The sequence below is a fragment of the Acanthisitta chloris genome, unplaced genomic scaffold, assembly GCF_000695815.1.
Source record: "Acanthisitta chloris isolate BGI_N310 unplaced genomic scaffold, ASM69581v1 scaffold5105, whole genome shotgun sequence".
Classification (NCBI taxonomy): Eukaryota; Metazoa; Chordata; class Aves; order Passeriformes; family Acanthisittidae; genus Acanthisitta; species Acanthisitta chloris.
Genome location: NW_008674168.1, coordinates 634 through 11,022, shown reverse-complemented (window position 1 = coordinate 11,022; position 10,389 = coordinate 634). Strand labels below are relative to the sequence as shown.

Sequence of the window (10,389 nt, the reverse complement as noted above, 5' to 3'; positions counted from 1 at the left end):
CTGGGGCCTGCATTCTGCTGCCAGAGGAATGGAGAAAAAAGCATTTGCAATGTCAATAGTCGCATACCACTTTGCTGCCTTGGATTCCAGCTCCTACTGAAGCTCCAGCATGTCTGGTATGGCAGCACTCAGTGGTGGTGTGACTTCATTCAGTCCATGGTAATCCACTGTCAGTCTCCATTCTCCACTGGCCATATAGGACTGTTAAGGAGTGAATGAGCCTTACTGACCACCCCACCCAATGGGATGATGTAACTCTATGCCTGTCTGGGTCCCAGACAGCCCATTAAACAGGCACAGCCCCTGAGGGAGCCATCAGGGACCAGGAGGAGATAACGATCACTGCCTCACCTGTTTAACAGCTTGTGGAGATGACAATAGAATAAATACCATTGACTACCTCCACACTGCAACCCAGGACACTGGGTCATCCATGGTCATTGTTAGCTTGATTTAGCTTGTAATGCATATTTTTGTGGAATTTTTTTTGCTGTGGTCAATGTGAAGCATTTGACCTTTTTCCCCTTAGTAGTTTTTTAGCTGTACATCTGTACAGTTGAAATCCCACACCCATAACCGTTTTAATAACTAAGTGAATTGTCATACAGATTAGTCATGATTTCTGCAGTGTTGGGGGTTTGTCTTACAGGAGTAATCACAAAGCAGTAGGAGAGCTTAATGTACTTAGGCCTCCATCGTTAACAGTAGTGAGGTAAAGTCTTCATCCATAAGTCATAAAGTGACAAGTATTATTGGTGAGAGTCAACTTGGATGTTATGGGAGTTTGAATTCTTACTGAAAACTTAAAATTTCTGAAAGATTCTTCAGAATAACTTCATTATATGGAAGAATAAGTGTCTAAAAGTTTAAAACTCAGTTCTGCCATCTACCTCTATTTAAACCTTTGTATACCTGTAACTAACAATGCTTCTTATTACAAACTATTGATGAGTCTTATGACATGGATGTACTAGCTTAGGTACTAGCTTTTGTTTTCAGGCTAAGGTGTTTTTCTTTTGGTTTGGGAGGTGGGAGGTACAGCCAAAATTATGGTCCATATAACTGAAAACTGACTTGCTTTTTTTGTGTTATTTTGACATCTATAAATATTTCTTTGTAGGTTGATACCTGTGCTGGTAAATGGTATGAAATATTCAGAGATTGATATTATTCTGTTGAAGGTGAGCACAAATTTCCTTTACTCTGTAGGAATAGCTGGTTAGCTTCTGGCCTGTAAATCAGAATGATTCAGATCACAATGGACAGATCTGGCCTATGATCTGTGCAGTGGAGAATTATTAGCTTTCTGGGGCAAGGTATGCTCTTCCAAGTACTAAATGCATCTGGTGCCATGTTTACTGAAAAATTATCTGCAAGTGTTCCTGCTTTGCCCTTGTGCTCTCTCACTCAGTTGAGGCACAGCTGGGATACTATTACCATGAACTTCTGCAAGAGTGCAGCCTAAACAAATGTTCAGAATTAACTCTAATGCCTTCTGCATTGAATACATGGCTTTTTCCATCACTGCATTTCAGAATAGGTCTGTGTACTAGAATTTCTCTATCACTTCTTTCTATTTCATTCCTGTCAAGTAATTTCTTAACAAGGTTACCCTATGGGTGAGCCTACCTCTCTGGCTTCTGTCTGCCTGTAGTTTTCATGGTAAATGTGGCAGTAGAACACAGGAATGATGGCATTTTATTATCTGAGCACCTCAAGTGAGATATGAATCTTTTATATACTTAAAAATCATTGTTAGCTTCCTTGAGCAATGTAATTGGAACAGTTCATCTGATACAGCAATTTGCTGGCAGGGTGATGTTGAAGAAGACGAAGCTATTCCAGATAGCGAGCAGGATATAAGACCTCGCTTTCATCGCTCAAAGACAGTGGCTCAGCAACATGAAGAAGATGGTATTGAAGATGATGATGATGATGATGATGAACTTGATGATGATGATACTATCTCTGACTGGAATTTAAGTATGTCAAAATAATGTGTAAAATGTTTTAAAACAGAGCTACTTTCATAATACAAGAACCACAGTATAAAAGGGAGTTTGTGTATAGGAATACTGAGGCTTTGCTTTTGAATGAACTATCTGCTGACCTAACTGGTGGATGTGTTGGAGGGAGAGTCTCTTAGATGATGCTTTGACTTTGTATTGGCAAAAGCTATCCATCTGTAAGCTTACTTCTTATTTTGAATATGGCAGACCAAGCTAAAAATATTTACTTGATGCAATTCATTGGAACTTCTGTACTTAGAATTTTAATTCTGTAAGATTATAAAAATCATGTGTCACCTGTTTAACTTCAGTTTAAAAAAAGAAGAAAAAAATCTTTTCACACTGTAATTTGAGCAAGCCTGATAATGTTTTCTTTAATTTCAGTCTTCCCTCTAAAATTGATATGTGTGTTTTGTTTAGTTTTGGGTTGGCTGTGAACATGCTGCTACCAATGGCCATTACTGATAGTTTTTTCTGTGTGAGGAATTTGCTTCTGACCTGAATATGGTACTTTGGTTATGAGGAGAGGAGACAGCTGTGAGGAAACCACAGTTCTGATGGCCTGTGTGTGGTCTAGGACGTTTAGGCTAATAGGTCATGTGGTGAGTAATGAAAAGGCCACAAACTGATTTTTAAGCTCAGTTGCAACAGGTGATTGTACCTTGAAGCTCATAGTTAAACGATTTTAGATGTATCTTTATTATTGTTGTTGTTATTGTTATTTTAGAAGAAGATATAAGTGCAAATGTGCTTGTTTCTCTAAAGCCACTTTTAAAAAAAGAAAAATACAGTTTTAGGTTCCTAATGCCGTTCTTGTTGCTTCTGTGTTCAGAGATTGCAGAATAACAGATGTTTTCTGAAAAAGATAGGTCAAATGATCTAAGGTGTCCTGGGATGCAGTCTTGATTAAGATGGTGAGAAGGCTGAAGTCGTTCATGAATGGTGACCTGAAAGAGAGAGAGAGCAGAACAGTTTACAAGTCTGTAATGGCATATATTACCTGAGCTCGAGAAAATCTGTATTATGTGAAAACCAGAATTGTGTGTCCAGTTTCTTATCCAGTGTTCTATATTTGACTTCCAGTGTGAACAGGAGGGAAGCCTCACCACAGCCTCACAGTCACCACCATTGCTTACTAATGAGACTAGTGCAATCCTTTATGGCAGATCAAGAAGGAACTGAGATTATAACAGTAATGTCTTTCTAAGAGCTGTGGCTTTGCACTGGAGCACAGTGCATCCCTGTGTATTGTAATCAAACAGAAGTGTCTTTCCCCCCTAATCCGCTGAGAATCCACTGGCTGTTCAAAGTTAAAATGAGGATTATATTGCCTAACTACAGCTAGTATAATAAGCAGAGAGTAACACTTCTAATTCCCTGCAGGGAAATGTTCTGCTGCTGCTCTAGATGTCCTAGCCAATGTATTTCGTGATGAACTTCTGCCACACATCTTGCCCCTGTTGAAGGAATTGCTCTTCCATCCCGAATGGGTAGTTAAAGAATCCGGTATCCTTGTTCTTGGTGCAATTGCTGAAGGTAAGGCAACACTGCATATCAGGCTGCTGAATTTTTAATTGGTTCTAAACCAGCTGAGATGAATTAACTTAAATAAGTGCATGTCCTTAGCTGGGTTGGTTTTGGTGATGAATCTCTACATCTGGTAATGGGCGACTGCAGTTAGTTAATTTTTCTTTTTCAAGTTTAATGTGTGCTTAGGAGGCTAAATAAACTGCATAATCTCTTTTATTTCTCCCTTTCTTAACTCTGCAGCACACAAATTCTTGGTCTCTCATGAAACACTACCTTGATTTCATAGGAGATGAATATTTAAAACAGTTTAGCCTTATATTTCACTTAAATGTTTTCAGAAATGGAGAAAACCACTCCTGCCACTTCAGTACCTTAAGTTGCTTTTTGTGGTTGGTTCTCCAGTTAAAATATTAAAACTTCCATTCCTTTTTACTTATAATCTTGCTTGGCTTTTTGCCTTTTGCAAGCTGAAGTAGATTTGGGTCCGTGCCTGGGCTGTCTTGCTTTTCCCACAGTATCTACTGGACACACTTTTTTCATTAGTACTAGGAAATGTTTTAGTTGGTTTTGATTTTAATTCAGGCAAGGTGAAAGTCAGTGCCTTTAGCAAATCTCAGTGTGTTACTGCCCTTGCTGGCTTGAACGGTTTAGCTTTTTTTGGTAGTCAGTGTTTGTATATTAGGAAAAAACAAGGAGAAATTGGAATTTCTTAAGAAATCCTTTTAAACATGATGATTTTTTTGTCAAGACAGAGTCTTTCTCTGCTTGTTTTCATGCTTACTGTGAGTAGACTGATCTAGGACCTTCAAGGTTTAGAAACATTTTATTTGGATGTACTTGCTGTGCTACATTTAATAAAGCAGAATTTCTGGAGATTGGGGAAGCACTGAAGTAGAAATGTAGTTGCAATGAATGTAAAGTTCACTTGGAGATTTTAATTATTGTTTATGTTAGGTTTCTTTTTAGGACTTAACATAAATTAGGTATACTTGCTTTTTATATTGTTAAAATACTTGTATTTTTAACTTTGCATATCATGTCCCTGCACGATAGAGAATGAAAATACATCTCTTATAGGAAACAGAAACAATAGAACTTTTGTTTTTCCTTCCAGGCTGCATGCAGGGTATGATTCCATATCTTCCAGAGCTAATCCCTCACCTTATTCAGTGCCTCTCCGACAAAAAGGCTCTTGTGCGCTCCATTACATGCTGGACTCTTAGTCGCTATGCACACTGGGTAGTTAGTCAACCCCCAGACACATACTTGAAGCCATTAATGACTGAGTTGCTAAAGCGCATCTTGGATAGCAACAAGAGAGTACAAGAAGCTGCCTGCAGGTAAGCCAAAGCTTTAGCAAAAATCACTATCCATGACACTGTTTTTTTTTTTTTCCCATGGGAAGCTGTTTTAGTGCCCTTATCAATTAAAGCGTGATTCCATTTCCTGCTCTTCATGTATTTCTTTCTCTTTGAAATTGGAATAGGTGCAGCTTTTTCTGGACTATTCACAACTTTTCCCAGAGCTGTGGTAACATGAGAAAACTTAACTTGTCTTTCTCTTGTCCACTTTGTTTTCAGGGTAAATTACCAACATAAATAATTTACTGTAAAAAATTAGCTGTTTGTGAGACTTGTTTATTTTCAAGATATGATGTTTCATTGACAAGAAATTTGGCTATTCTTAACATGCCTGTGAACAAGGTCTATACTGATTGCAGTGGAAAACTACCCTATTGTTGGACTACTAAATTCTATTTATACTTAGCTCAGCATTACCAGAACATGGGGACTATGATTATTTCAGGGGATGGTATCTTTCTCTAGAAGAGAGATCCTGGGAGATAAGATTCCCTTCTCCCCCTTATCTGTTTATGTTTAAAAAAGAATTAATGGCTTCATTGGTGGACACAGCATTAATGGAACGGGAATGGATAGCTCATCAAATGAAATTGATACATCAGTTTTTGTGGGACTGGAGTGTACCCAGCAAACTTTCAAGAAGGTTTCTTAATAAAGCAGTTAGATCTGCATCAAAATGGATTCCTCACACGTGAAACATGAAGTAATAATAGCTATAATGGCAACCCCCAAATATCAGTAGTGTCTAAGGATGGTGCCGGGTTCACGGTTCTCCTGCTAAGCTTTTCACAAAAGGAGTCAATGTACCTTTTCCTGAGAACAGATACAATGACTTTTAGAAATGTACTTAGTAGGATTTGAGTATTAGACACTGTTCCTTTTTGTCTCCAAACCTTTTCAGACATTGGGCTAGCAAATTTGTGGAGTTTCAGTGTCTGCTCCATTCTATCTTTTCATACTGATACTTTTCCTTCCTGAAAGAGCAGGAAAATGATGATATAAGATCATCAATGTTGCTTCAAACATTTTCATGGAAATCAGATTATACTGATTATTTTAAAACAAACAAACCAAAAAATCCTCCAAGAAAAACACCCTATTCTGTTCAAACTTTCCTTCAAAACATGGTTGAAAATCTGCATTTAGTTGAACACAGCTGTGTTGTAGTGGTTAAGTAACATCATGTGGCTTATGAAGGTCATGGAATGGGCAGTGGGAACTGTTAAAGTAATAAATATAATATGGAAATACTAAAAATAACAGTTCACCTGATGTACCTTTACTGTTAGTACTTTTGTATCAGATTTAGTGGGTGTTTTGGGATGCTTTCTTGAGAGCAGAGATTCACTAAAGTTACTGCTGCAGCTAGAAATAAACTGTCTGGGAAGCTTCATGTAGAGCCGTTTGTTACAAGTCAAAACTTTAGCTTTCTAAGTTGCAAGGCAATACAATGAACCTTCTTAGAAAGTAACAAGAAGCTGCATCCCAACAGGGAATAGTTGTATAGAATGTTACTGTCTGCCAAACTGAAGATTGCTCTTAGGATGCTGTATGTTTTTGTCTCTAACTTCTCTGTGGGAGCAGATGTGTCACATTCATTTCTGTACTCTTGAGAAACTGCTCCTATAGCTGATGGCACCCAAAATGATGTTTTTCTGAAACATATTTTCCTGCTCATGTTGTATGCCTTTCTGAAAGAGTACTTCATAAAATGCAATAAAATAATAGATAAATAAAGTAAGAATGCAAGCTACTTGGTGTTCACAGATCCATTGTGTTAAGAAAAAGGCATTTCTGTATTTGGTAATAGGCAGCTTAGGGGATTGTTCACCTCATGGGGTGATCCTTGCTTTTTTAGTACAAGACTAATAATGATCTTGTTGACATAAGCTAGGCCAGTAAATCTTCAATAGCTCACATTTTTTCCCTTAATGTTTTCCTGAGGCAGCATGCCTGGTGTGTGGGGATTTTTTGTTGTTTTGTTTTGGATGGGTGTTTTTAATGCTGCTGTTCAAACACTAGCTGGAAAGTTTCCTTTATGCTATGATGTATGTTTTGACCAAGGCTGGCTAAGATTGTTCGATCTCCATATTTGCTTTGACTTTGTATTTGCTTTTAGCTTCCCATGTCTTTCTGTATCTGTTTTTCTGTGTGGTGAACTGCTGAGAGTACAGGCTGCTGCTTGCATTGTACTGGCACAACAGCACTGTAGGAGAACTCCTGTAGCTAACGGACATGTGAGCAATCCAGCCTTGCTAGCAGGGCCTGAGCAAGCTGCAAGCTAAGCTGTTCAAGGACACAGCTGCAGCTGGAATGTGAGAAAGGAGGTAGCAAGATGAGCAGCTCCTGGCTGTGGGATGCAGGAGCTGAAGATGGTTAGAGGTGGAGAACAATGACTGGGGCATTTTATGATTAATATGTTAATAATCAATTATGTTGTGTGTAAGGTGGGCTAGTAACAGTAGTTAACCAATGATAAGTGGGTGCTTATAATAGGTGTGTATAAAAGAATCCCTTTTGTAAATAATAAGGTGGAAGCTTGCTTTATCACTCACACTGAGTCGGCTGCTTGCTTCCCCGCGCGGCCTGCCCCCGACACAGCACTAGGATCTCTAAGTGCAGCTACAGCATATGTTAAAGATAGTGGTCCATTTCTAGCTTACGTAAGCAGCTTTTGATATTCCTACTACTCCTGCTTTTTTCAGTTGCTATATTGTGACTTGTGTGAACTAGTCTTTTTTTGATGGGGGCTTCTTGCCTATGCATAATGCATTTTATGGCAATATTTTAAAATTTTGTTCATTTAAATATAAGAGCTGAATCCTTATGGATGATTTTGTGTTCTGTCAGAAAAAGATCCAGGTTGCCTAAGTAATACCGTTTTGAAAATGTATCTTGGATGAATTTGGGGAGTAAATACATTTTTGTGTTTCAACAGAAATAGATAAAGTGGAGCATTTTGGGGTTGTCTTGTTTTGAGGGTTTTTTCCCCAGATATACTAACTGTTCTGTTTTATCATCCCCTTATGGATGATTTTGTGTTCTGTCAGAAAAAGATCCAGGTTGCCTAAGTAATACCGTTTTGAAAATGTATCTTGGATGAATTTGGGGAGTAAATACATTTTTGTGTTTCAACAGAAATAGATAAAGTGGAGCATTTTGGGGTTGTCTTGTTTTGAGGGTTTTTTCCCCAGATATACTAACTGTTCTGTTTTATCATCCCTCAGTGCCTTTGCTAGAAGAGGAGAGGAGGCTTGTACAGAGCTTGTTCCTTATCTTGCATATATACTTGACACTTTGGTCTTCGCATTTAGTAAATACCAGCATAAAAACCTGCTCATTCTTTATGATGCTATAGGAACTCTAGCAGATTCCGTAGGACATCATCTAAATAAACCAGTGAGTATACCTTATGTTCTGTAGAAGCATAATTGCAAAACTGGTTCAGTGTTCTTTGAAGTGTTCTCTACATGTTGTAAAACAGAAATGCTGATACATCTGTGTGGGTTTCAATAATGCTAAATATTTACAGATAAATTAAATAGACTGCATGTAATTTTCCCACTACACAAATGTTTGCCATTTTGAGTAAACAAATGATTGTGTATGTGGTGGCTTTTTGAGTAAACAGGTGATTGTGGTGTGTGAAGAGTGCTTCTCATTATGACTTTTTTCTCATGCTCAGAATTTTTCCGCTCTGAGGAGATATATTTATCAATATAGATCACACTTTTGTTGGTAAATGCCTTAAGTATAGCCAAGCTGTGTGTATATAAGCATATTATGTGTGTCTGTTTCCAATGAATTGGAGCACATCATCACTAGAAATTGGCATATCAGAGCTAGACAGGCATTCATTTTATGTATAAAACACAGAATCCTTTGGACAAAGCACAGATAACACACAGGCAAATGTAGTGGGGTTTATTTGTGCACATATGTTAATAGAAGATGTATATATGTCGCATGTATGCTACTTATGATGGTTATTGAAACTTGTTCTATTTCTCTATAGTGCTTCACATGACATAGATGCCCTAGGAAAAAAACCACAATTTTAGTTGTTTCCGTGGCATTTTACTTGCCATCCAAGACCCCACACCATCAAAGGAGCTGTTTTTTCATCTCTTTCTTGACATTTGACAGTACCAGGAGGAAGCTAAATCGCAGCTTCTGATGAGGGTGGGACTTTCTTCAGTTAGTTGGAATTCTGTGTCTTTGGAAGTAGCAACATCTGTTGGCTCTTTAGATACCTTCTGGGAGCAACAGCACTCTAGAGATGCCTTGCTCAGTGTCCTAGTGAGTGGCTGCTCAGTGGCAGGGAGGATGCAACAGCTTTATGCAGAAAGGGTAGGCACCTACTTCTGGAGGGATAGGAAATTACTTTCTTCATGGAGGGCTACGTTCTTGAGGAAGAGGTTTCAGGAACTTGAGGGGATAGGGTTATATCATCAGGACAACAGCAGATGGTTGAGAAAACAGATGACAGATGCAGATCCAGAATGTAGGTGTCGAAACGCTTTCTGTAGGCCTGAGGCAGTAACACAGATTTGTAGTAACCCAGGCAGCTGTACTGATATCAGACCTGGAGGAAGAGATTGACTTTGCAAAGGTACAAAAAATATCAAGACACAGATTGTAAATTCTAATATTAAACTCCTTCTACAAATTGCAGCAGTGATTGAATTGCAGTACATCAGGGTTTTTTTCTGAAAAAATGGAATATCTCTCAGTTCTTAATGTATCAATTTTCTACCTTTGAAATAAAATCCTATGGTGTGAAGTGTTGTAGCTGATGCATTTTCATCCTAAACAGGAATATATTCAAATGCTAATGCCTCCACTAATCCAGAAGTGGAACATGTTGAAGGATGAAGATAAAGATCTCTTCCCTTTATTAGAGGTAACTGTTAACATTTGCGTATTTTTTTATCAGCTTCTTTTAAGAATTATGCTTTCTACTGAAGATGTTCCTACTAGGAAATATGACTATAAAAGCAGATATTGTGAGGTATTTCCCATTAAGGAGAAAATATTCTGGCTGTAGTAAGAAAATTTCATGACTGAGGAAATGTCATTATGTTTGGCAGAAATCTTGTAGAATTTTTTTTTCTACTGTTCTGGAGTGTTTTCTTTTATGGGGTTCTTTTAGGGGGGAAAAAAGTGTTCCATCCTCCTTTTATTCTTGTCTTCCCTCTCTCTTTGCTCTCCCTTCATCCCTCCATTAAAACTATTGTCAGACAAGCTGAAGGTATGAAACAGACCATGTAGTCTTATTCTCTACTTTCTGAGTGTGAAGCAGGAAAACACCTAGAAAAATTAGTTTTGTAACTCTTAAGTATTATTAGGGCTTGTCAATGGTCAAGATACTGCAGCTTAATGTAAGTGCTGTCTGAATTATGGTAACTGGTTCTGTCTGCATTTTCTTGGTTATGTCGAAGAAGATGCTGCTGATGAGAAATTTTCTCAACTGGCGAATGCAGGACCAA

General features: G+C 38.1%; 1 protein-coding gene across 1 annotated transcript in view; it reads left to right on the top strand.

Moving 5' to 3' along the window:
- Window positions 1-10,389, top strand: part of LOC103802700 (transportin-1) — a gene marked incomplete at both ends in the record, with an annotated part of 21,761 nt that overhangs the window by 10,742 nt on the left and 630 nt on the right. The window contains 6 exons of the mRNA XM_009075219.1: window positions 1,121-1,181; window positions 1,815-1,983; window positions 3,393-3,545; window positions 4,654-4,879; window positions 8,128-8,299; window positions 9,717-9,803. Of these exons, the coding sequence (XP_009073467.1) occupies window positions 1,121-1,181; window positions 1,815-1,983; window positions 3,393-3,545; window positions 4,654-4,879; window positions 8,128-8,299; window positions 9,717-9,803 (868 nt within the window). The remainder of the gene's footprint in view (window positions 1-1,120; window positions 1,182-1,814; window positions 1,984-3,392; window positions 3,546-4,653; window positions 4,880-8,127; window positions 8,300-9,716; window positions 9,804-10,389) is intronic.